A 20,843-nucleotide genomic window follows, 5' to 3' on the forward strand; every position below is an offset into this window, starting at 1 on the left:
ACCATACGGGAATTCAAACCACATTATACCTAATTAGACAAAAATTTTGGCTTATGGACGGTAAAAATCAAGTACGCAAAGTAATACGTAAATGCGTGCGTTGCACGCGTTTCGAGCCACCCGCGGTCGAATACAAGATGGGTGATCTACCACCTAGCCGTGTACGCGAATCTAGACCTTTCACCCACACGGGTGTCGACTTTTGCGGCCCCTTCTACATCAAGGAAAAGAAATTTCGGAACCGAAATAAGATTAAGGTCTATGTAAGCGTATTCGTTTGCATGTCTATAAAGGCAGTACATTTCGAGATTGTAAGTGATTTATCGACAGACGGCTTCCTCGCAGCGTTACGGCGTTTTTGCGCAAGACGCGGAATTCCAGAGCATATTTATTCCGACAATGGGACAAATTTTATTGGTGCGAATAATCAATTAAAGGAACTTTACACCTTATTCAATTCCGCAGAACATAAGAAACTTATAGACAAATATGCCAACGAACAACGTATATTATGGCATTTTATACCGCCTGTAGCTCCTAATTTCGGGGGGTTATGGGAATCTACCGTAAAAATGTTCAAGCATCATTTTAAACGCGTAGTAGGCGATGCACTATTTACATTTGAGGAATTAAACACGTTCGTCATCGAAATTGAAGGTATCATCAACTCTCGACCTATCACTTCACTATCCTCCGATCCGAACGATATGCACGCTTTGACTCCCAGTCATTATTTAGTCGGCAAGCCAATAACGGCTCTCCCGGAGAGCAATTTGCAATCTGTTCCAGCAAACCGTCTTTCAACCTGGCAACATATAACGAAGGTGCGACAAGACTTTTGGGCACGTTGGTATCTAGAATACTTGAACGAACTTCAACGTCGCACCAAATGGGTTAAAGACGGCCCGGAACTCAAAATCGGTACAATGGTGCTAATCAAGGAGAAAAATCTTCCCTGTACTCAATGGGCATTGGGCAGAATTGCAAAATTATATCCAGGAGAGGACGGCGTCGTACGAACGGTCGATGTTAAAACGTCCAAGGGAGAAATGAAGAGAACCACGAAAAATCTGTGCCCTCTTCCAATCTCGCAATAATTCAAGGACGCTATCGTCACGATGTATTTTGCGGATGCAATAAATGTCGTACCCTAACATTGCATTATGCGTGGCAATAACATATGTTTCAATCTGCGTTACATATATACATATTATATTCATTATGCGCTAAACCAAACCAAGAATTGTTCGGTACCCTCTCAACGGGGGGAGTATGTTGCGGTCGTGCACGACCATGCGAGTATGCGAATAACAATAGCACACTTCCATACACACACATACACGCTACACACAGCCACACGAGCACGCCCCTAAGGATCTTTATTGATGTTATGCCGAAATCCGACATTAAAGGAAGCGACGGCTTAAAAGCATAGCGGCATCGACTATCGGCGTCCTTTGACGGAAGGATCTAAAAATCCGCGGTCCGTCTGATCTAATGAATCCAAGAGGGGATTCGAATATATAATGCCTCGCGACTGTGGCACAGTAGTACTCGCGCTTAGAGTTTCGGACCGTAAGGATCAGTAAAGATCTTTACGGGCGTGCATAACTGCGACTCAGAGACAAAATAAAGAACTCCCAGGCGTTGTCGTAGTACGTTGTCGACTCAGGGTAATAGCCCCCAAGCGTTGTCGCAACAGAGAATATCTCGATTGTCTTGAGAGTGAGATTGTTTCCGGAAAGCAATACCTTTTGAGATACATTGTATTAAAGCGACTTGTGAATACGAACTGTGTAAGAATAAACGACGGCGTAAATCTTAAAGGACTTACGTCGACACAGAACAATAGTTTAAGTTTTGCGTTATTAAAAGACAATATTTTCTTTTCGTTAATTTTATATGTTTATGTTCTGTTAATAATTATATTATAATAAATAAAAATACATATGTATATCTATACAAATATGCATTGTATATAATTTATTTCATTCTAATAGAGAGAGGGAGGGAGAGAGAGAGAGAGAGAGAGAGAGAGAGAGAGAGAGAGAGAGAGAGAGAGAGAGAGAGAGAGAGAGAGAGAGAGAGAGAGCAACCATGGGTCATTCATGACCCACCATGTTTTTACAATACTCGAGAGATATTTATTAACTTTTAATTAATAAAAATTAGTAAATTAAAAATGGAACCATATTCATTGAGCAATGTAAAAACATGAAAAATTTCTTATTGTAAAGTTTTTATAAAGACTGAATTTGTATTATTTATAATAATTCATGTTATTAAATATATCATTCCATCGATAGATTAAAATGTTATGCTTTTTTGTATAAGAGTTTTTTCTTTATGGAAAAGTATAATATTATTTAGAATACAAGATTTTTGACATCAAATTCGTAATCAGCACCCTCGAAAACCTATATGTGCATGCTAATAATTTTTCGTTTCAATATGATTTATGTTATAAATATAAATCAAGCACCGACATTATTTCAGCAGTACTGCCAACTTAAATTGACGCGAAAAATTAGAGCGCGCGAGTTAACGCCTTATTCAACCGGCTTCCGAGTTAATGCCTTTTCCAATCGGCTTCCGAGTTAAAGCCCTTTCCAACCGGCTTCCGAGATAACGCCTTTTCCAACCGGTTTCCGAGTTAATGCCTTTTTCAATCGGCTTCCGAGCTAACGCCTTTTCCAACCGACTTCCGAGTTAATGCCCTTTCCAACCGGCTTCCGAGATAACGCCTTTTCCACCCGGTTTCCGAGTTAATGCCTCTTTCAACCGGCTTCCGAGTTAACGCCTTTTCCAACCGGCTTCTGAGTTAACGCCTTTTCCAACCGGCTTCCGAGTTAACGCTTTTTTCAACCGGCTTCCGAGTTAACGCTCTTTTATTCGGAAGCGACGATATGTACATACCCATTTTAAGGCATAGTGCACGTTCAAATTGGTAATAGGGAATATATGACACTAGAGCAGTGGTTCTTAACCGGTGTTCCTCGGAACACTGGTGTTCCGCGAGCTTGTTACAAGTGCTCCGCGAATTTCTGAGCTCCCACTACCGCTCGAGGCTCGACGGCTGAGTTGACGATCGCACGTTTGCATTGTTTCTAACCGAGACAAGATTCAACTTGCATTTTCGAGTAAACTAACGTACCTAAACAAGCGTCTGTGTTGCAGTCGTTCATTGCGTTTGGCTTGACAAAGTTTATATTTGACGTGTATTTGATTTATGTGTTTTGTAGAAACATTATAATTATATAATTAATAACATTTTTAACTTAGATCTCTTACATATAAGATCAGGTAATACATTTTTTTTATTAATAAATAACTTTTATGTGACACGTGCATGGAAAGTGGCACATTCCGCACGCGACGCGTGCGGGATGGACCACTTTCCACGCACTTGCGACATAATTCTCTGAATTAACTCTTGAGGAATTTTGGCTTTTTGTCCAAGCTGAATACCCTGCTCTCTCCACAAGGGCACTGAAAATTTTGTTACAGTTTTCAACATCATATTTGTGTGAGCTCGGTTTCTCAACGCTTACCAATATAAAAACTAAAAAACGCGAAAGACTTACTAATATAGACGAAGAAATGAGAGTAGCTATATCACATATTAGACCTGATATTGCTAAAATCTGCAAAAACCGACAAGCTCAAGTATCGCATTAAAATTTGAAGAAGTCTTAAATTAAGTTTTATTAAAATTTATAGAAGATTTAAAGAAATTTCATTTTTATAAGTTATTTTAGTTACAGTTTTTATGAATATAATATTTTTTAAAATTAATGTTTTCTTATTTTTTACTGTTATGTAATCTGTAATTTAATAAAAAAAGGTATGTTTATGCATATTTTTGTTGTTTTATAACTTTAGTAATTTTGGTGTTCCGCAAATTTTCCTTATAATCATAAGTGTTCCGTGACTTCGAAAAGGTTAAGAACCACTGCACTAGAGACTAACATTTTATGAATGCATTAAATTACCCAATTATTATATCATAAATCGCTGTGCTTTATTTACACTATTTACAGTTTATTTAATTCATTAGTTATTTGCTATTCACAATTATGAGAGTTGAACGCATATAACTTTCGCTGTAAAAATGACACTTTATTCTATTACATATTGTGTTTTCTCATCACTGTTAACTGATGAAGCGTCGTCTACAATACACAGAGTAAGCGTGGAATAAGGAGTAAGAGTAGGCAGGTGTAAGCATTATAGCCTGTTGCGTCCTGATTGGCCGAGCGTAAGTGTAAGAGTAAGAGTAGGAGTAGGAAATAAAATTAATTTATTTCGCTTACGCCCTTACGCCAGCTCTCTTAAACCGAAAATAGCCTTCTTACGCCTACTCTTACTCCTTACTCCACGCTTACTCCGTGTATTGTAGACGACGCTGTAGAGTTTGTGATGTTGTGAGGATATGTTGTACGGAGGGAGCTGCAGAAGAGATTTGCGATGCAAATTCAGAGTGTATTCGACATTGATTACAATATCCTGTGTAAAATTTACTTCTTCAAACTACATACAAGGCGTGCTAAAATTAACAGGATTCGAATCCTTTATTATAATTATATTCTCCGCGCCGAACTCTCGACATAAAAGTTCTCGAGTCTCGAGAATATTTCCGGGAGTTTTGTTAAAGTTGGCTCTTTGTAAACGAACTCTTCACCGGCGAGATCGCCGAATCTGGCGCCATAGAAACCAACTCTGAAGTACGTCCCGAAGACACGCTTGCCAGCCAATTGTTCCACACGCGTATATGCCTCGTGAAGTTTACTAAAAAAAGTTCCGAAATAATATCTTATGCAGTAAATTTGAAAAAGATGTGCCCTCCATATCATACTAAACAATTTAAATTTTCTTACCCGTGAATGTTAGCTAATTTCTTGTAGTCATGTGCAGCTTATGCTATAGGTAGCAACACCCTATAGACGTCAGGAATAGCTTCGTACATTCCAGCTGCGTGAAAAGAGCTAGCCGCGTGCTCCAATAAACCAGCCAATCCACTTTCTGAAAAATCAGGGCCTAAGCAAAGCCCTTCTTCCCTTCTGGCCAGTACGTCATCGCCGACGGCGCTCTCCTCAAAAGCGTTCGGTGTTACGGCGTTCAAAGCAACGGCTCCTACGGGCCGACCGCCGCCACCAGGTTCGAGTAGATGAAGATATTCCGCTACCAGAGCGGCACTGTGCACTAAACACATTGCTGCTTCCGTGTGATTTTTCCTTTCCATGTGCTGCTGCGCCATGTTTGCGAGCCAAGTCAGGCAAAGATCAGGCGATCTTTGATAACCCTTGGCGATTCTAAACAAAATTTAGATAGCTCGTTATGTTTACTTTGTGTACCACGTCACTCAGATCTGAGTGACGCATAAGTTCTCGCAGGGGCCCTATCACCCATCTATGGGTGATGATTTTATTCACTCAAGTAGAAACGATTTCGTTACTTATAAATATATTGAATAAAACCTTATTTTTGCAGTGCATTGAATAATGAATATATATTTAAAACAAAACTATCAAAAATTCACTCTTGGGCCCCGCAGAGATCACGCTCGAAATGTGCTTGGCACTCGAAGTGTTTAAGTCAAATTGTTTGCTAAGATTCAGAAATCTTACCTATACATTAGATCCAAGAGCATTTCAGGATCCTCTTGGAATTCCTTCATCTTAACAGTATCAGAGAGGATCATATGAAGATTGAATAGTAGATCCTTCACTTGTTCAGGAAAACTCGTGTCTGAAAGCTCCGTATCTCTCTCGGCGTATACCAGCACCGTTTTCAAGGCCCTACGTAACGCACCCTCGCTAGGTGCTCTTCCTCTTCCAACAAGAGCAGATAAGGACGTTGTGACTTGCATCTTGACGCGCGCAAAGTTCTGTGAAGAATGTAAGATTAAAACAACGCTTATTGGTTCACAGCTTACATTCCCAATTTCGAAATTCTGTCGCATCAGCAGATACAGGCTCGCAGCTGCGTGACTTCTAATAGCGCTTAAGGGCGAGCTGCATCGAGTGAGCAATGTTAAGCACAAATCCCCGCAGCGCTCGCTTTCCTCGTCGAACAATGCGCTGTGATACTTGAAGACTAAAGCCCGCTGTGTATTGAACATGTGCTGAAGCACCGATGTACTTTGGTTTCTAGCCAACGCTCTTAGTAACACTTTCAATACCGCACCTAAGTAATTTCAAACGTTTAATTTATCTATCTTGTCATATTTAAGTAGTGAAATAAAAAGTCGACGAATACCTCCACCGCCGTCAGCTTGAACTACGGATTCTAAGGTATCTAATACGACAAGAGAAGCCTCAGCCGCTAAGGCTCCTTCTATATGAGCATCTTGTTCCGCAGCTCTTCCTTCCGGTTGTTCGCAAGATCTTGAAGAATCAATATATTTATATAATTATGACTTCAATTAAAATTAAAATAATATAATAATATTTGTACCTGTAAGGCATTTGATCTTTGCGCTATCTCAATTTGTCTCCGGTCACTCTCTCCTTTCTTCGCAGCATCATTTCGCTCCTGGCACTTCCCTGACCGAGAATTACGTCTTCCAGTCACGATCTAATATCGCTGGTGGCCGTTGCTTGAGGTGGCAATCTTTTAAGTGCTTTCTTGCCTTTGTACTCGAAAGCTGCGGTGGCGATATTCAGTACTTGCAGCAAGCTCAGAATATGTCTCGCGCTGAGTTTGGAACACACTGTGCTAGAGCGGTTCGTTCTAATCCCTTCAGCACCCATAAGGCACACATTAATAAATGTCGAGTAGCTTCGGAACTCAGAGATACACGGCACTGATTGCCCGCGGTGTCCGCCGACATTCCGCCAGCAATAGCCAATGCACGATTGCGTGATCGATCCGGATTCATCCGGATAAACGCTTTTGTCTTTGGAGTCCCAATGATAAAGCTGGGGTAAGGCATCCATCAAGATAATAAGTAACGGCAGATATAGCGCGGCAACTCTAGCCTTCGCCGCAGGATCGGAATATCGCGGATCAGCATCGTGGCAGCTCATAAGATGTCGGACGGTCCCAATAGCTTTATTCTGTAGCATCGGATTTGGTATCTCCAAGGTGTTTGCCAGATCGGACAGAACGATGCCGACCAAGAAGTGCTGCTGCCTGAATTCTCGACTGAGTTCCGAAAACCGGGCTCTATCCCCAGGCACGAGAGTGGATATCAGAATGCCTGAGCTGCCAGTCGATGGACTGGGCGATGCCGGAGCCGACCCCGACGTATAGCCAGTGCCAAAGGGAAGATTCAATGCTACATAGTGGTTGTGCGAGCATACCGTTCTCACGAGATCGAGTTTCAGAGCGAATAACGCTGCGGAGTCGGGAATATGCATTGACCCATCCGACAGCGAGCAACAGGCGGTGCGAACGAGCGACAGCACGAATCCTCTGTCCATCACGGATAGCAAGTCGGATAGGAAATTGCCAAGGCTCAATATAAAGTTGGACGCCACGCGGATTTCCTTGCCGCAACGCGATATCACCTCGGACGTTAACGCAGCGGTGAGCGTTGCGACATCGTCGCAGAACTGCGGTGAGAATCTCAGTTTTCGCAGTGCCTCCAAGGACGCCATCTCAGACAGCGTGACAACCATCGAGCGCATTATCAGCTCCAGGAAGAACCAGGAATGAGTTATCGCCAGTTCGCGTGCCTGACCGGTGGATACAACCCAGTGCAAGGCAAGTTCCTCGTGTAGAAGTCTTCTGGTGGGATGACTGTTGATCGAGGGGGATTCCTGTCGCATCAACGCGGTTCTGTCCAATCCCCGCGAGTGGATCTCCATCTCCAGGTCTTCCAGAGACAGATCGGGATTGCTCTGTGCTCGCACGACGCCCCCGTTGTGAGTCATGCTCGGCAAAGAGCATTGATACGCGATGTAAGTGGCCAATAGGGCGTGTCTTCCATGCGACCGTCCGGTAAATTGGTGATATTTCGTACGAGCAGTCCCAGAGCCTCGAAGATGGTGGCGGCAACGTTCAACGATTGAGACGGTAATGTTGACGGTCGCACTAGAAGACACGGTAATTGATCCAGTAATTGGGGAAGTGAAGGCACCAAGGCGGAATGCGAGGCACGCGCTAATTCGAGAAGAGCTGATTTCAATTCTGATTCCATGCCCGCTTCGCCGATACGAGGCGGAACTTGACCGGTTTCCAAAAAGCCGCATAATGATAAAAATCTGTAATATGGAAATTATGTAAAAAATTATTACATATCTTTTTATTCACTTTTTATTCACAAAGGAAAAAAATAATACATTATTACCTGTCGATATATTTGTCTTGCGGATGAACGCTAGAAACAGGCTCCAATATGACAGTGAAGACCCCTCGATGAGCATCCACCCATCGAGTGCCTGGCAAAAGAACATCGGGTGCGATGTAGGAATAATTTGCGGATTGCGGATCTAGCATAGCAGGCAAACTGAATTCGCCTGATTGGAGATGACCGTCTCTTAGAAGCGGTAGCCACTATAAATAAAATTTTACATATTTAGTTCATCAATCAAATTACTAAGTCCTGGTTTTATTAATTACTGATTGAAATTTACTGTATACGCGACCGCCGTTTCGATGTTTGATTGCTCTGCTTTCTTCTGGCAACTAATATGATAGAAAGTAAACAATAAGTGATGTTTCGCACTTAAATCCGCGGGTAGTCTCATCTTGATTTCGTCGTAAAAATTCGGATTCTTGTTGTGGTATGACACGGAAGTAAAGTACTCATGCGTCATCTCAGGACACGATGATCTGCCTAAGATAGCTGTAAGCGCGTCGGCTTCTTGCTCACCTCCCATAAGCTGAATTCTTACAGCGATATTACGGAGCCAGTTCTGGAGCTGAAGTTTGCTTCCTACACATAATAAAATATAATTTCTCATGTCGTATAATTAATAAGAAATCATTGATCGTACAATTTTATTCGATATGCACCTTGGGATAAAGAAATAGAAGATTACGATACGTTAAATCGGGCGAAACAACTTCGCTTGGAAACTCTAGTATCTCCTTAACCGGTCGATTCTTTTCATCCGGATATGGAACTAATCTTCTAAGGTCGGGATCAAGACACCTCGGTAGTTCTTCGGGTCTGAGACTGAGATCCAACTTCAATATCCCTGGTAAGCATTTTAATCGTTTCAAGTTGGAACCATGTCTTCGTAGTTCAACCAAAAGCTTATAAAGATCTTCATCGCGAAGTCGTTCGCTTTCCTGCTTGAAGAAGCTCGAGACTGTTAAAGTAATGGGCCTATAAGAATATCAAGATGTTAGTTAAGCCTTTCGATAGAAAAATGGAGCATTATACAAACCTAAAGCTATCGAGGCAATTGACAAAATTGTCCGGCGACCAACTACGTCTTTTATCCGAACTCCGTCTTTCTAGCGAACCACGTCGCGTCAGCGGTTCCACTTTCTTTCGCCACTCTTCCAGACTACCCGACTTTCTGTCTAAAGATCCAGCACTGCCAGTGCTATCCGTATCACCACCGCCTCCGATTACACCAGACAGATGAATTGCAGTCCACGCGAGAGGCATTCTATAATGACCCAGGCGTTCGCACGTAGCAGCGGCGGCAGCTCTGACCTATACGGAAATGAATAAGACAATAATATGAGAAATTGTCATTTTGAATGCATCAGTATTTTATTTTAACATTTTATTACCTTATCTTTATTTTTATCTTCGCGTAAATACGGTTCGGCACACTCCGATATATCGCCCTGCAATACTTTCTCGAGCCGTACGACAAGAAACAAATCGGGACTCTTTATTGATGCTCAAAACGCAACTTCTAGCTAAGGTACTTGCTATAATAAGCGATGTGTCCTCCAAGCATTCTTTTCAATCCCTCTGAATTCATATCTCGACGTAGAAATTTTCGGACATCTGAAATATAACAATTTGTAATTAGCATTATGCATTCTTGAAGTTGTAATTTCAATGATAAAAAATATCATACCTTTTTCTTTTCTCTGGCATCGTATAATGCGAGACTCGCGAATATTGGCTCCACTTCTAGTTCTAACTTTAATTGCAGACATTTTACGAGAATTTTATGAGCAAAAGGTTCTGTAGGTTAGGTTGCTGATTTCTTGCCACTCGTCGTCAGGAGAAGTATGTGCACTTTATTGCACTATAGTGCAGACTTTAGTGCAGACATTAAAACGAAATATTAATCTTTAATTAATTTTCATTAGAATAATTGTTTTCCAAATAATAAAAATTATATCGACGCTTTTTCCAAATGATTCTGGAGCGATTGGATTAAAAAAAATATTTTTTAGACACTTTCTGCTAATTATACGCTTAATTGATTTTAATTAATTGTGATTATTGTATGGTTTTCCAAACTCTGAAAAGTTTTTTCCAAATATTTCCAAATGATTTCCAAACGATTGGATAAGATAATTTTCAATAATTTTTAATTTGTTTGCCAACTATACGTCGGTATCATTCATGTTTCGATACTCTGACCGACAGGTAGTCGAGCGAGCGACTTCGTGCGTAGCGCTGTTACATCGCGAGATATGCCGCGATAAGTATTACGATGTGATATCGCAGATATTAGATATACAGGCTGCATTCCGATATTCACTGTCGGCAACTTTCAGTACTGAAAATCTATAGTATACGTGACATAAAATATAGATGTTCACTACTGACAGTGAATATCGGAATGCAGCCACAGAGAGATGCAGCATTCTTTGTTAACCGTTGGATTATCCCATTTGCGCCGACTGATTTTCGTCGTTCGCGGCGATTCACGAACATGGCCGAAGCGCTGGTCGTGTTGCGCGGCACGCGCTTCGCGCAGAAAAACAGGAATCGGAGTGAGGTGAATACAGAATTTGTGACATTGTAGTGTATGTCGAATATAAGTTTCTATATTTCGATGAATGAACCATTATCGCACACAGAATAAGTGAGAAGACGATTGGATTGCTAACGTTTCGTCGCGATTTATTTAACGGACGACGACTGTCTGTCAAAGGATACTCGAACGTCTTCCGAGCATTCATTGATTTGCGAATATCATTTGGTCGCCGCTTTCGTGTTTCGAGAACGCGGCGTAATACGCGAATCGTCGGATCATCGTGGAATTTAACGCGTGACGGAGTACGCGAATCGCGTGATTTATTTAGAATAACGAGGCGTAGTGATGTGTGATATATTATGTGTCGACCGTTTAATTGTATTAGCATCTCGCGGAATTTTACGCGATCCAGTTTGTGTCGCAAGCGCGTCCCGAGCGTATATTTTCGAACGGGTCGCTCGTTTCAATTCGGCCGTTGACTCGACTCGCGTTGTACCCGCGCGGCGCGGGCGTCGGTATGAAGTTGGCTGCGTTCAGCGGAGAAGGAAGCTCGGTCAGCTCGGTGTGGAAGTGCGCCGTAGTTACGTCGATCGTTTCGTCTCGGGAGTGCCTAATAAAGTGTCGAGACAGTTACTTCGCTCGCTCGATCGCGAAATATTGGACAGTGGTTTTGTGAGTGTCCTGTGCAACGGGTGGCGAGGAGTAAGGAGGAGGAGGAGGCCTGGCAGAGGCATCGGGCTCCGGCGGAGCAACCTTGGGGTGAGTATAATTTTTTTATTTTAAAATTAATACTTCTTTCACATTTATTCGGGCCGTTTTGTCTCGATAAGTTAAAAATAATTAGAAAAAGAGAAACCGTCTAAAATTGATAAAAGTATTTATTCTCGTAATAGAGATTTTTCCCGGAAAATAAAATAATTATATTATATATTAGTTATAAATCTAATTGAAAAGCGAATTAGACGCGCGTAAAAATTATTTTTTAAGACGTTGATTATTTTGAGCGCCTCTTTAATTTGAACCTTTTATTTTTGTGTTACACAGAATCATCGTAGCTACGTGGTGAGTGACGAATTTCTTATAATGGGGTAACGAATCTGTGAATATGTTAGATTGTATATTTTTGTACTATTCCCATCTAATAATGCAGGTACTTGCGACTTGTCACAAATCCGTTACCCTACCTAAAATGGATGATAGACTAAATGAACAGAATAATTCATCCTTAAATTCGATGCCAAATTTATAACAATCCGGTATATGTGGAGTAAGTTATGCAAAAAGATAAGATGATTGCTTATACATTTTTTCAGCGAGAGATGCAATGAAAAATATAACAGAATCTTAAATCCCGTTCTTATTAAAAATATACATTTATTAAATTCAAAATAATTTAATTAAGGAAATTAAGTTTAATCTTGATGGACTATAATAATGTAAAGCAATGTACTTATAGACTGTGTACACAGTAAGCTGAATAATATCAGCAATGTTTTATTAGACCACGTAGAAACGAAATAATTTCCTCGGTCAATTATCGTAAACTGATTTTTCGAGTGGAATCGAGTTAAAAGGTTCTCGCGCACTGACCGACGCCGCGACGGTAAGTCGAATCTCCCGGTCGTTGACAGAGATGTCGCTCGCACCGCTGTCAGGAGGTGCACCGTGCACCGTGCGGTCAGTCGTGCAGTTTCCCGCGCGCGCCACGTCAGCTGATCGGCGCCTCCGGAGCCCCAGTCGCGAGATGTCAACTGCCGCACGCAGGTGGTGCTCGAGTCTGTAATGGCGTATGACGGCTGAGGAGAGCCACGCAGCCACGGGTGCGAAACGCGCACGGGTGCTCGAGTTTTTCCGCGTGTCCGCCAACCAACGCCGCACCGCGCGGGGGTGGTGATCCGAAAAGTGCCGCGGCGCGTAGTGCACGTGTGTGGTACGGTGTGGTACGCGTTTAAGATGAGCGCGTCGACCGTCGGCGTGCTGCCGTCGTACCAGCGCCTCGCTAACGGCGTACCGGTGCCGTTGTTCACGAGACGGTCCTTCCGTCCGCGCGAGAAGTACCTGATCCTCCTGGTATTCATGACGTTCGGCGTCGTGTGCTTCGGCGCGTTCTTCTACCTGCCGGACTTCCGTAACGGCGGCGCCGCCGTCAACAGTGTCTACCGCGTGTACCAAAGTATGCAGAAGGCCGGGCCGGAGCTCCTGCTGCCGGTGCCGCCGCGCGCCTCCTCCGCCGACGGCCTCAAGGACTCGCGCCTGTCCGCGATGATCGGGCATCCGAACGCGGTGCCGCCCGGCCACGAGGGCCACGATCATCAGGACGTGCACCTCCTCGAGGACAAGCAGAAGCTGCAGGTGCGAATTCGCGCTCTCGCGAGCCTCTCGATCTCGACCGATCCTCTCGAACGCCTTCGCCTCGAACGGCGAGGTTCCGGGCCCCTTATCGTTCGGAAAACACTTTTCTCTCGCGACACCGCGTCGAATTCCCTCCGGCGAACGGCAGCCCGTCGCGGTAGAGAGCACGGGGGCTGAGACACGCTCCGTTTGCGCGCGCCAGGTCGTGCTCCGTTTGTTTACATACGGCCATTGTAACGTACATGGCTGACGCACGTGCGCGGACCTCGCTGTCACTTCGTTCACGATTCCGTGTCTCAATGAACGATAACGATCTTAATTCCGTTAACCACCGTTCGTTTAAGATAAGCGAACCGGATACCACGCGAATTGGCGAATATTTGATATTAATATTAATTAGTAACATTGGTGTCTAGTAATAATTTAGCGTGATAATCGATCTCGCAACGTGGCAACGTGGTATGATCAACAGCTGGCGTAGTTAACACGATCATAGATTGCGTTCAATCGCGATTTAAGCTATTAATCTCTTTGCTCCCCTCGAAGAATGCGCGCATTTTGAGATTGAAAACGTCGTAGGAGTGTCTCTATTCGCACATATTGAAGACAGTGCTCGAATTGTTGTTATTTCGTTCGAACCCCAGCATAGTTCCCTTTGTATCGCTCATTTTCTACAATCCTGTGTTTTTCCACCGGATGCAGACATTTTTAAGCGGCTCTCGCATTTCGGTGCAACGTAATATGATCAACAGCTGGCATAACTCATACCGATCTTAGGTTGCGTTCAAACGCGATTTATAAGCTATTAATCTTTTTGTTTTTTCTACGTAGCGTATTTTGAAACTGAAACGTCATAGAAGTGTCTGTTTGTACATATTGAAGATAGTGTGTTCGAATCATTTTATTTCGTTCGGCAATTATTCGAATCTGGAGCATAGTTCCCTTTTTATTGCTTTATTTTCTACAATCCTGTGTCTTTCCACCGAATGCAAGCGCATTTTACAGTGAATCTTGCATCTCGGTGCAACGCAATATGATCAACAGCTGGCATAAATCATACGATAGTAGGTTGCGTTCAAACGCGATTTAAGCTATTAATCTTTTTGTTTTTTCTACGTAGCGTATATTTTGAGATTGAAACGTCATAGAAGTGTCTATTTGTACATATTGAAGATAGTGCTCGAATCAATTTATTTCGTTCGGCAATCATTCGAATCTGGAGCATAGTTCCCTTTTTATTGCTCCATTTTCTACAATCCTATATGTCTTTCCGCCGAATGCAGACGCATTTTAAAGCGGATCTCCGCGTGAACTGACACGATCGTTGGAATTCGTCAGGGTCAAAGTCGATCTGATTTCGCTCGGTAAACGGAGATAACGCGATACCGGATATATCTCTCGGGACTTGCTATACACGCCAATGCCGAGAAACTCCCGTTCCGTTTGCGGACTCTTTTTCTTTCACTCAACGTGAGTAGGTCGCGCGCAAGGTCGCGCGGTGATCTTGCCCGTGTATGGCAATGCAGCTGCATCTCCGCGATATCGGTATCTGGATACAGGAGCTAAAATTACGTTTAATCGAAATTACTCCGAAAATTTTCCGGAAAAAAATTGCCCCGAGAATTCTGATAGCAATTAAACACTTTCTCGAACACGACAGCTGATTTCTAACGGGTTAGCAGTTATTCTAAAGCAAGAAAAAGAAGGAAATGTTAAATAATATTTAAAGAAAAATGTTTGTTGAAAAGATATTGAATTTGATGTGGATTTGGATTAATAAATAAGTTGTTTGTGTGCGTGATAATTGATATACAGATAAGCGTATTATTAGAGTTGTATGCAGTAAATATGATTTTTCTTCGTACGCGCACGTGACTCGTCCCATTGTTATTTCCATTCCGTTCTTCTCTTCTCTTTCATAGGAAATAATAACCTCGTTTTACACGCGCGTTGCACTTTTTTGTCATAAATCAAACGGCACATCGTCGCGGGTGATTTTTTAAAAAGGATTCTGGACAAATTTTACAATAAATCGCACCTGCATTTGTGGCTAGCAATATATTCTAATTCATTGCTCAAAAACCGAGATATCGTGGCTAATCCTCGCGAAATGCAACAACGTTTGTCTCTTAGTATTTATTCCGAGTCTCGGAACGTGGGAAGTGAGTCGGATAAAGACGCACGTACGAAGCGAAATGTGATCTATCGGAGCAGCGTAACGTGAACGTGCGAAAGAAAACATCTAATGATATAAATAGCATTATCATTGAGTTGCGTCCGTGCACGCGCATTGCAGGATGAATGCGCATTCGTTTCATATAAATAGTAGTTCACACTTCTTAGTTACTTTGAAATAACAATTACCGAGGTATGTAAGGCGAATACATAGAAAGTATTCATATAAAAATATCTATACCGTCACCGTTTCCAATATTCTTTGTTTCTCAACAGACATTTTCTTAGGGAAGTATCGTCACTTTACAATCTTGTGGAAATAAAATCATTAATGAGATTCAACAGAAACGCGTTATTCTGACGAAAGTAGTTCACGCGTGTTTCCTTCTTTTTTTTTCTTTTCTTTACAACGATGTAACGGGAAGGCGTTCGAGAGTACGGGCTTGTTCAGAGGTAAACAAGGCGAAAATGAGTGTACTTCCGTGAAATCTAAATTGCAGGTGGCATGCGTGATTTTCGCGAAAATGCATTGGTCTCTTTCCCGTAAGGAAGAAACTGATCCACATAATCATTTATTTAGCAAACTTACGGACTCGAGCTCAATAAACTGCGAGCAGTCACATACATTTACATTTATACATACATATTTTTAGGAATAATAATGTAGTAAACAGTTTAATGAAAAGTATAAGAAACAAGATACTAAATACGGCATCTATAATTCAAAAATACTAATTGTAAAATAAAAAAGAATAAGAATAAGAAATATATTCATGTATGCTTGATAATAATTGAAATAAGATAGCAAAAAAAGTTAAAGCTTATTTTTTATTTATTTATATATCTTAACTAAAAGCACAGTCTTTTAAATTTAAAATTTTTTAATGTAGGCTCTCGAGTTGTGTATTTTCGACTAACAGAGTTTGAGCAAGAATCAGTAATACGTATTTGCATAATTATCGCCGGGTTTCACGAACTAGAGATAGCGAAGCCAGTCATGTAAATTCAATAAGGTTGTTGTGCTACGCGTTTAAACCAGATACCGATATAAATAATCTTTTAAAATTATTTGAATTATAAGATACTGTAAGTTTGTTTCTAGTTATTGTCGTATACATATGCATGTGCATATATATATGACCATCACTTTTACTAAAGAGATAAATATAAATGAGTATAATTTACATAGTGTTGTTAGAACGGAAAATAAATTTGAAAAGTAAAATGTTCAGACATAAATATGGATATGCGTTTGTTATAATTTTTTTTCTATTTTATTTTATTATATCTTTATCTACATTTTTTCGAAATAGCAATGATAAATAGCTTTATGATTGAATTGAACTCATCGATTTCTATTTTTGTGCATAAAAATATGATCGCTTTTTGTTCAATTTTTTTAGTCTGAATAAATCCATTGAAATTCGAATTTAAAAATATATTAATATACAAACCAGTGCATTTCGACGTGATCATATGTTGCATTTATTAATAATTACTAATTAAATGTATATATATTTTGTGTACGACTTTCGCGCATGCCATCTGAAATGATTGCGGAATGCACCTCGATTGCGCGTCGAATTTTTAGGCGAAAATTGACGAGGAGTATCAGCAACAAAAAACATTAGAGAAACCGGACATGGGTGAATCGCGAGTGCGTACAAGTAGTTCCTCATCGTTGATAGTGCACAAGGAAGAAACGATTTTGGTGACAGTGCCACCAGCGCCCGCGGATAAGCTGCCATTAATAGTCGGCGGAGAGGATAAGGACCATATCGCCAGGCAACGAAGGGACAAAGTGAGAGAGGTGAGTCTCCTTCAGTTTAGAGAATATTTGCGAATGGTAAACCATAAAATATTTGCGAATAAACAACGACAAATATATAAAGATGACTTATTAACCACATATAACTTGAAGCGCTGTGATGTATATATCGAATTTTAATTAAATTTTTTTCAATAACATACTTAAATAAAAATCTACATTTTTTTAATACTTAGAAAGATCATTTCTCTGAAGAAATGAAAGAGAGAATTTCTATGATTATTCTCATATTCGCTTGCCAATGTATTAATTTTACCCCTGTTGAGCTGGCCCCCCCACTTTGCAGAAATTAAAAAACCAATAGCGCAAAATTACAAGCTATTTATGAGCTTTCATATCCCGCAGATTAAAAATTTTGAGCTCGTCACACTGAGCAGGAATTTAATATTTTTTGTGGGGGGGCTGAGTCAACGTTGACTCAGCCCCCCCACAAAAAATATTAAATTCCTGCTCAGTGTGACGAGCTCAAAATTTTTAATCTGCGGGATATGAAAGCTCATAAATAGCTTGTAATTTTGCGCTATTGGTTTTTTAATTTCTGCAAAGTGGGGGGGCCAGCTCAACAGGGGTATTAATTTTTACCTTTACAAACACTTATTTATTTTAATATTAAATTAAAATTATTTATATTCGTTTTAATATAAAATTATATTTTTATAAATTATAAGAATTTCTTTCTTTATTTTAAAATATTCATTAAGACATAAAATATTAATATCACACACATTCGTTATATTTATAATACAATTTTATTTTATTAAACAATTAAACGAGTAGTAATTTAAATATTTCGTTAAAAGGGAATTAGGATTTAAATTGATTAATTGCATTCTAGCATATATGTTGAGGATTAGAGAAAAAAACTCGAATTAAATTGGATATAATCGAAATAATCGGAAAAAGATTATGATATGGCGGTATTTTAACATTTTTAACTTCTAAATGTGAAAACGTATTTCTCGTACTAAAATCGCTTTTGCCTTATTTTGAATGAGGAGTTCCCGTTTATTGCGATTTTATAGAAGTCGACATTGCCAAAACTCGACTATTTAAATCGCATCTTTTCATATAGCTCGCGAAAAATCCCGTGTCGTCTGGCGCATTACCCAAGAAATGTTGTCATTTTCACGTAAACGCGGGAAGTGAGAGGAGCGGCTTTTTCGCGATGTGCGGTAGTTTCGCTTGCGTCGATCTACGTCGTGTTTCGCAAAATAATGAACCGGGATTTTTAAATTGACCCCGAGAAGTTCAATCTCCTGGCACAATGCGCCACTCTACTCTCTGCATGCAAATTGCTTCTATAAAAACTATAGGATCATAACGACTTGGTCCGTAAAAAAAGCACCTTCCCACGTTAACTTGCAGATTTTATATATATATACATACATACATACATATATATATATATATATATATATATATATATATATATATATATATATATAATGTATACGTATACATATTTGCCTCAAAATTGAGTTATATCGAGTTATATATATATGTATATGTAAAACTTAATGTTGAGAAATACATAACTCAATTTTAGACAAGTTCTAAAATTGTATAATGCGCACTTGAAAGATAACAGATTGTTTCATGTGCATGGAAATTATATCAGCACTTGAAAGTGACTGACGAGATATGAAAAAACCTAACACTTTTTTTATATCATTATATGCGTTAATGTGATGTATATATCTCTCTCTCTTTCTCTACATTAATATATATATCTATTAATTATATATTAAATAAACCAAATTTATTAATATTTTATATATCTTTGGGTACTATTTTCAATATATCAGTGTGATATTGAGGACTATTGAAATTGCCATGATATGACTCCGAGTGACTCATTATTGAAATATTATATCTGTATTAATGTTGATTAAAATGATTTATAAAAATTAGAATTTGCTTCAACATTAATTTTTTTATGTATTATTTTTAAAATTATTCAAAATATGCGTATTTTATATGAATATTTTTTGTTCAAAATGTCTCAGAAATAGTTTTTCTGATACTATAATAATATCTTTAAAATACGCAATATTATAGATATATATTTAGTTTATTTTATATATAATTTAGTTTAACTTTATTTTATTAGAGGGAGAGAGAGGGGGGGAGGAGGGGATAGAGTAGAAGAGAGATAGAAAACGGGTATATAATTATGAGAATTTTCTGCTTTAAAAATTACTGTAAAATTTCGTTAATATATACAATTTTTAGAATTGCTAAACGATTTAACTAAAATTTACTACATGGCAGTGTAAGCTGATAATTTGTTACATTCAGATAGATATTCCATACGATATCGGCATCCGCGAGGTTGATTTTATTTAATTCCGTTCATCCACCTTTCGTTTTGTTCTCTTTTCTGAACTAAATAAAAATGCATCGAATTCGCAGTCTCGTTTCGATTTACAATTTTGCGGCGGTATCGATTGCGCAATTTTATAAGCGCATGTTATATTTTAATTGGGAAATCGTGCGTTTACGACAAAGTTTTAATTACCCCATCCTCGATATAAAGAGATAATACTTTATTCTTTTTTTCCTTTTTTTTGGGGGGGGGGAACCGGAAATTACGATTATAATCGGCGCGCACTAATTCGAGTACGGCAAAAAAATAATGACCATCAATCGACGCGCACATACGGCCTAGCAATTAGGTTTGCACTGCATTCGTGTACGAATCGTTTGCCATTCGTCATTTGATGTGAGATAGGATTTGAAGTCACGCGATATCCTGTGCAGTGTGTTAGTAGCAATAGTGTGGAAATATATCAAATCACGCAATTTGCCGTTGCTCTGTTACAATAACTTCTGTCAGGAAAAACCGTACTTTTGTTACGAATAGAACAATTTACGATAGAGCGCATTTTTTACGGTAAATTTTATGGTGGAATTTATAAACGTGCTATAGATATTTTTTAAATATACGAACACATATTTCAAAGTGGCATTATATTCAATTTGATCGTATATTTTTTTCAAATTGAAAAGTATTTTCTCTTGTAATGATGTTTGAAGTAATGTGCTGTATTGAAATTCGTTGTATAGAGATTTATTGGTGTTATCAGTGTATTTGTGATGTTTCCGCTGATAATAGTAATATGCGTAAAAAGTGTCGCAAGATTGGTTACGCGTTGTTGTTTTCCATTCATTCGTCTTCTGATTAGGTCTGTTCATTTCGAGGTCATAGATTGCCTTTGTCTTCTTTTTCATGTAAAAACACTTACCAGCGTTGCTATTATCGTCTGACTAGATATTTGCCCGCCCTTTGTAAAATAATAATGTTATACACAATTTCGAAATAAAAATGTTATTAGCTGTAAAATTCTTGTTTGCTTCACAGGTGTCCAGTACTAGATCGCTAACTTTGGGCTTTTACTATGGAAAAACTGTGATTGGCCGTGTTACCTGCGACACAATGGCGGCGCGCCCACATGTGTTAGTCAGATCACGTGTTCAATATCACGTGATATGATAACACATGCCCGCCGGGTATCACATACGCACTAACACACACGTACCACCTCTTTAGTTGTAGGTAACATGGCCGACCTGGAAATCCGGCTCTACACACCTTTTTTGACGAAGTTAGCGATTTAATACTGTATAGACATCTGTGGTTTGCT

General features: G+C 39.8%; 2 protein-coding genes and 1 pseudogene across 2 annotated transcripts; 2 read left to right on the forward strand and 1 right to left on the reverse strand.

Moving 5' to 3' along the window:
- Window positions 1-137: 137 nt before the first annotated feature.
- LOC139785955 (uncharacterized) lies at window positions 138-1,097 on the forward strand. Its single transcript, XM_071725135.1, has one exon. The coding sequence runs from the start codon at window positions 138-140 to the stop codon at window positions 1,095-1,097; it is 960 nt and encodes a 319-aa protein (XP_071581236.1).
- Window positions 1,098-3,996: 2,899 nt separating this feature from the next.
- Window positions 3,997-10,488, reverse strand: LOC139785956 (dedicator of cytokinesis protein 7-like; annotated as a pseudogene).
- A 2,052-nt stretch (window positions 10,489-12,540) lies between these two features.
- On the forward strand, window positions 12,541-17,301 carry LOC139785958 (mannosyl-oligosaccharide alpha-1,2-mannosidase IA-like; the record flags this gene model as incomplete). Its single annotated transcript, XM_071725136.1, has 2 exons — window positions 12,541-13,196; window positions 16,963-17,301. Coding segments are annotated over exons 1-2 (738 nt in total), but the record flags the coding sequence as incomplete, so codon positions are not given.
- Between the last annotated feature and the right edge of the window lie 3,542 nt (window positions 17,302-20,843).

Source organism: Temnothorax nylanderi, unplaced genomic scaffold, assembly GCF_030848795.1.
Source record: "Temnothorax nylanderi isolate EJ_2023f unplaced genomic scaffold, tnyl_v1.0 TNYL_tig0925_pilon, whole genome shotgun sequence".
NCBI lineage: Eukaryota > Metazoa > Arthropoda > Insecta > Hymenoptera > Formicidae > Temnothorax > Temnothorax nylanderi.